Raw genomic sequence first — 6,000 nt, 5'->3', positions numbered from 1 at the left:
CTACGGGACATAGCTTTAATACAATGTACACGATGATTGCCTGAGGCGTGTATAGAAACTGTTAGCCGTATTAAGATTTTCAAATGTCAAAAACTTGATCTCATCTTATCTTACCATGTTTGTGTTATCGATATTTTTTATTTGTAAAGCTCTTTTTGTAAATTTAATAGCAATGTCGTGCTTACATTAACATTAACGAACCCGATTTAGGGGTAGAACGAGAGTAATCCACCATTTGCTCTTTAAACTTGTGTGTTGCTATAATTCCGAAGGTGTTTTTTTTTTGGGGGGGGGGGGTGGGGGTGGGGTGGGAGGGGGGGGGCACACACAAACCGCAATGTTCATTTGGTTTGGTATCACGTTAATACGTACAGGTGGTATTCCATGATGACGCCTTTATTAAAGGCAGTGGACACTATTGGTAATTTCTCAAAATAATTATCAGCATAAAACCTCACTTGGTAACAAGTAATGGGGAAAGGTTGACAGTATAAGAAACGGCTCCCTCTGAAGTAAGGTAGTTTTCGAGAAAGAAGTAATTTGTCCATCAATTTGATTTCGAGACCTCAAGTTTAGAATTTGAGGTCTAGAAATCAACCATCTAAACGCACACAACTTCGTGTGACAAGGGGGTTTTTTGTTTCATTATTATCTCGCACCTTCGATGACCGATTGAGCTCAAATTTTCACAGGTTAGTTATTTTATGCATATGTTGAGATACACCAACTGTGAAGGCTAGTCTTTGACAATTACCAATAGTGTCCACTGCATTTTATAATTTTCTTCCTGCGTGGACCTAACCGCTGTTCTTTCCAGAACCAACACTACTCAAAATAGAAACGCGTAGTGCTACTGCAAACCTCACACAGTACTCACACCATTTAAAATAGTTTCAAATCCCACTTAAAGGTAATATCGTTTGGTTTGCATTCTATGAACGTAAGAAGAAAAGCAAACTGAAAATGAAACCTCTGTTATACCTGTCTGTGAACCGAGTAAGGTACGAGACAAAATGGGGCGTTACACTCCGCTAAAGCCCATTCACAGCAATAAAATACCAGCTTTACTGCTTTCGTGACCAGGGGGTCGATTTCACAAAGAGTTAGGACTAGTCCAAGGAGCTATTAAAAACTTAAGGCTAGTATTAAGTTAGGACGAGTGCGAACATCCTTTTTAAAATCTGAAGACCTGCAGATTAATCCACCATTCACTCCATCCACTATATTGATCCACTTGTCAATTACTCAAATTGAGAGATCACACTGTTTAACACAAACCTCATAAAGGTCAATAATTATAAGCAGTTATCCTATATCCACATGGAAAGATGCAAACTTGCATCTCAGTCAACTTCAAAGTCACCAAACTTATTGAAAGTCCATCAAATGTAATCAAAAATGTTCATGCATAATTATTGCGAGGAACAAATTTGTTTTCCTCGTCCATCAAATTGAAGTCATTCAATGCAACCCATTCCGATGTTTTTACTTCACTACGGAAAACATAAAATCCATTTGGAAATCCAAACATTGTGGCCTAATGTTGAAAACATCTCAACTAGTCTAATGGGTATACGTGTTTTAAGTTAATAATTCTGGGAACGAGGCAAGTTTAAATATTAAGTTGAGCACGTCTGAACATCTGACATCACACTTCGTCTCGAGAGTCGTAAATTACGCCAGAGATATGCGCTTGAGCCCACGTCCACAATCACCTTTGACCTCGCATCATTTCATTTCACACGTCCTTCATGGTTCTGGTGATTCGCAGTTAAATCCGACGTATAATGGTGGGTGCGTTCGATTAGCTTCCCTGTGTCGATCCCACGGTGCCACTCGGGTGAGCCCCTGACAAGAGCTAATCGAGTGATCACTCACCCTCTCGTGGTGATGACGACATGCACAAGGGCCCAGCCCCTAAGTGACCCACTCCACAAGAAGGGCACTTGGGGCTGACCCGGGTGAGTCGAACGTACCGGGGGCTTACCGGGGTCGACCCAGCAGGGAAGCTAATCGAACACACCCGGTATAATACAACCAATATCTGTCCTTATCCTGGGACAAGCCTAGAGCGTTACAAGCGCGACACACGAGAAAAACTAGTTCCCTGACTCGTTCGCGTTCGCGTTCTTCCCGTTATGGCAGACTTTCTAGAGCTCTGACTATCCGAAGCCCGAGTACCACCTTTGCATCTGAGGCATTGGAACAGACACGCTCTGTGTTTCGAACTGATGATGAAGAGAAGCCAGGGATCCATACACGTGTTGATAACAGGCATAACAATCCCTGCGTGTCTCAGATAGTCTGTTGCCGTATTGGACTCCCCGAACAGTGAATCTCCACTGAGACATAAACTCCAGATGTTATAGAAGAAGTACGGGAACCAGCACACAGCGAAGAAGATGGTGATGACCAGTACTGAGGCAGCCAGGCGCTTGCGAACTTTGACCTGGTGAGCCATGGCTGCAGTCTCAAAGTCATTTTGAAAGCTGTGGGAATGACAGAAACAAGGCATTTAGTGTATGCAATCCACATCACTAATTGTAATAATAACAACACAAATGGCTTCTTAAAGGAACACGTTGCCTTGGATCGGACGAGTTAGTCTATGAAAAGCGTTTGAAACCGTTTGTTATAAAATGCATATGGTTAGAAAGATGTTTTAAATGTAAAATATAATGCTCCACACAAGTATCACTCAAAATTCCACGGTTTTCATTTTACGTCGCGAACGACTTTCAGTTTACGTCGTCAAATTTTTGACCCCAATAAATGGCCGACCGTGTTTGTCGACAGGGTAAAACGAAAACCACGCAAAAAAAATTCCAGGCACATTTGTGTAGATCATTGTATTCTACTTTTACAACATCTTTCTAACCATACCGATTTTATAACAAACGGTTACAGTATGCTTTTCAAAGACCAACTCGACCGATCCAAGGCAACGTGTTCCTTTAATAACATGGCGCAAAGTGACCCTCATGGGTTCAACATTCAGTATCTCCTGCAAGGTTTATTCTAGGACTAGGTTTGAATTATGAGACCTATATAACAGTATAAAATCAAACCAGTAATACCGGTGCGAACCCCCTTGTCTTTTCGATAAGTGCACTCGGTTCCTTTACGTGCGTTACACAACACACGGGGACAACGGCTTTACGTCCCACCGAAGGACAAACGCATCAGGGTCAAGGTATCTTGCTTAAGGTAAGGACAAACTGCTTGAGTGCAGTGCTCTTAACCGCTAGGCCCCGAAACGTCACGTCTTATAAAAAACAGTTGTTGAAGTGTAACTCCAGATGCATATAGCTTCCCAATGAAAAAATGACAGCATATCATGGGTTTTTAGATCCCTTAGTATGAAAACTCGTTAAACGGTCAAAAGATGGAATTTAAATTCGATATTTAGTTGATTTTAATACGAACCTCTTTGTACTCTTGAAGAGGGAAATCGCAATCTTCATGTAGTAGAACCCAACCGTAACCAGTGGAATGACGTAACCAGTCAGAGCTCGGAAGATTTCGTAAGCAATCGCCACTTCGGTATTTACCGACGTTGACCGACACTGTTTTGCGTTACTGACATTGGCGAAAAACAAAGTTGGAGCGGGTAACACAATGGATGCCAGCCACACGAAGATGACGACACACATACTACTAGACATAAACGAGTCCCTCCCGTGTCGACGCGCCTCCATCCCCCGTACGATGGCAGTGAAGCGCTCGTGGCTTAACGCCGCAAGAGCAAAAACACTCGCGTACTGCCCAACGAAACCAAAGTAGGCTTTGAGTTTACAACCGGGTGATGACAAATCCGAAATTGGGTTAATCTCATGCTCGATGTAGATCGGTGTTGGGATGAGAATATAGAGCAAGTCACCAAGTGCCAGGTTAAAGATGAGGATATTGGGCGCAGTTCTCATGTGTTTGAATCCCAAAATGGCGTACATCATACACATGTTTCCAACGAAACCGATGAAACTGAGCACAGCCAGAAAAATCGGCACAGCGAGAGTTTTGGAGCTAGGTATTGATGTTTGTGTGCCATTTGCACTGCTGTCGTAATAGGTATACCCTGAATTGTCATCCATTGTGAACCCTTAGTAGTGAATGTAGTAAACAACGTTGTTTTTTTACGAATGTTTAAACCACGTTGCTTTTACGAAGGTGGCGTGTAAACCACGTTGCTTTTACGAACTTGGCGTGAAAACCATGCTTCTTTTACGAAGATGCTGTGTAAACCACGCTACTTTTACTAAGATGACGTGTAATCCACGTTGCTTAAACCACGTTGATTTTATGAAGATGGCATGTAAACCACGTTGCCTTTACCGTGTAAACTATGTTGCTTTTATGAAGATGGCATCTAAACCAGTTGCTTTTACGAAGATGGCGTGTAAACCATATTGCTTTACGAATATGGCGTGTAAACCACGTTGCTTTTACGAAGATGGCGTGTAAACCACGTTGCTTTCTGAGAAGATTGCGTAATAAACCATGTTGCTTTTGCTTTTTTTCAAAGATGGCATCGGTTAACCAAGTTGATTTTTACGAAGATGGCGAAAGCTACGTTGCTTTTTACAAAGATGGCTTAGTAAACCACTTTTACTTAGATGGTCTCGTAAACCACGTTGCCTTTTAGGTAGATATTGTCACGACCAACGTAAGATTAACAGAGAGTGCCTAATAAACCTAGTTTTGTTCACGTAGATAACCAACGTTTCATCACCTATCCGAGGAAGCTCAGTTAGTTCGTGGTTAGTCAAACTCAGATAGAGTCAGTTGTCCATAAACACAGTTATCTGTTGAGATACCATAATTGTGAAATATTAAAAAGAGAATGTTACAACACAATGACACAGGAAGAAATATTTATTTGGGACAAAAGTACAGTAGGACGAGAAGTGTTTATTACTCTCGCCTCCGATGTTGTATAGGCACATTATTTTATCGTCGAGGATGGTTCTATTTGAAGATTAACATAGTGCATGGAGTTTGAAAAACCGTGGAAACGTCTTTATGACGTAACAGTGAAGACGTGACAGGGCTTTTTGAGGATCGAAGCACCGGGGAAGGGTATTCAAAATGGCTGTTTTCTGACACAATTCAAATCTGCTTAATCTCATGGGAACTCAATTTTCTTTTTGATTGGAAACATTACATGAATTTCAGTAAAGATCACTTGTTGTCGTGTTCGTTCAAGATAGGTCTTTAATAATACAATCTTTTTCCACTTTTCATTTTGCTTCTTCAGACTGTCTTCCGTAAACTTATTTGCATTTTCAGTAATTAATAATTGTCTTTTGTTGACTGTAAAACCTTACATAACAATAGGACTCTTTGTTATTACATATTTTTGTCATCCACAGTCAGTAGAATACAAAGGCAGACATTATCCAAACCATTTACTCAGGAATCCATTCTCAGAAATAATAGTTAATACTTTCCACAGCTGCAGTGCTTGTCACAAAAGTTTTTATGGTAATTAATTTTTTGACCAATCTATTATCAGTACATTTAATTACAGCAGTATTTCATTTGCAGTGAATGCGCCAATTGTTTACACATCATAGTTACGATAAATCGCACGTCCCCAGACAATGTGAAATAAGAATGGGTTTTGTCCAAGTAATTAGACTCGGGAACAAGTCATTAATTTAATGTATGTCGCTAAAACGGCTTTTTGTTTTTATGATATGTTTCTGGCTCCGAACACTGCCCTGGACCCAATTTCATAAAGCATAAGCATAACAAAACCTGCTAAGTACCGCCAAAACATATTACCAGAGCCAAAATTCAATAAAAGCTACATTGTTGCAACTAGCGCTCCACTCATTCGTTTGCTTAGCAAATACATTTGTTAAGCAGTATCTTCTGCTATATAAACAGTTTTATGAAATTTGCCCGTGGATGCACCAACATAAGGCACGCTCGCCAAACTGATCATCAAAGTTTCAAAACCATACAACTTTTTGGAATACCATGTTTCGATATTATCAT

The 6,000-nt window shown here is 40.6% G+C and overlaps 1 protein-coding gene across 1 annotated transcript in view; it reads right to left on the bottom strand.

Moving 5' to 3' along the window:
* Positions 1-256: 256 nt before the first annotated feature.
* LOC139950075 (bombesin receptor subtype-3-like) overlaps positions 257-6,000 on the bottom strand; it is a 55,487-nt gene continuing 49,743 nt past the window's right edge. Inside the window, exons 4-5 of the mRNA XM_071948707.1 lie at positions 3,427-4,802; positions 257-2,489 (exon numbers count right to left, since the gene is read on the bottom strand). Of these exons, the coding sequence (XP_071804808.1) occupies positions 2,075-2,489; positions 3,427-4,091 (1,080 nt within the window). The 5' untranslated portion in view covers positions 4,092-4,802 and the 3' untranslated portion in view covers positions 257-2,074. The remainder of the gene's footprint in view (positions 2,490-3,426; positions 4,803-6,000) is intronic.

This window comes from Asterias amurensis, chromosome 17 (assembly GCF_032118995.1).
Source record: "Asterias amurensis chromosome 17, ASM3211899v1".
Taxonomy (NCBI): Eukaryota; Metazoa; Echinodermata; class Asteroidea; order Forcipulatida; family Asteriidae; genus Asterias; species Asterias amurensis.
Note: the sequence above shows the minus strand (reverse complement) of the source record. Positions and strands in the feature narration are given on the sequence as shown.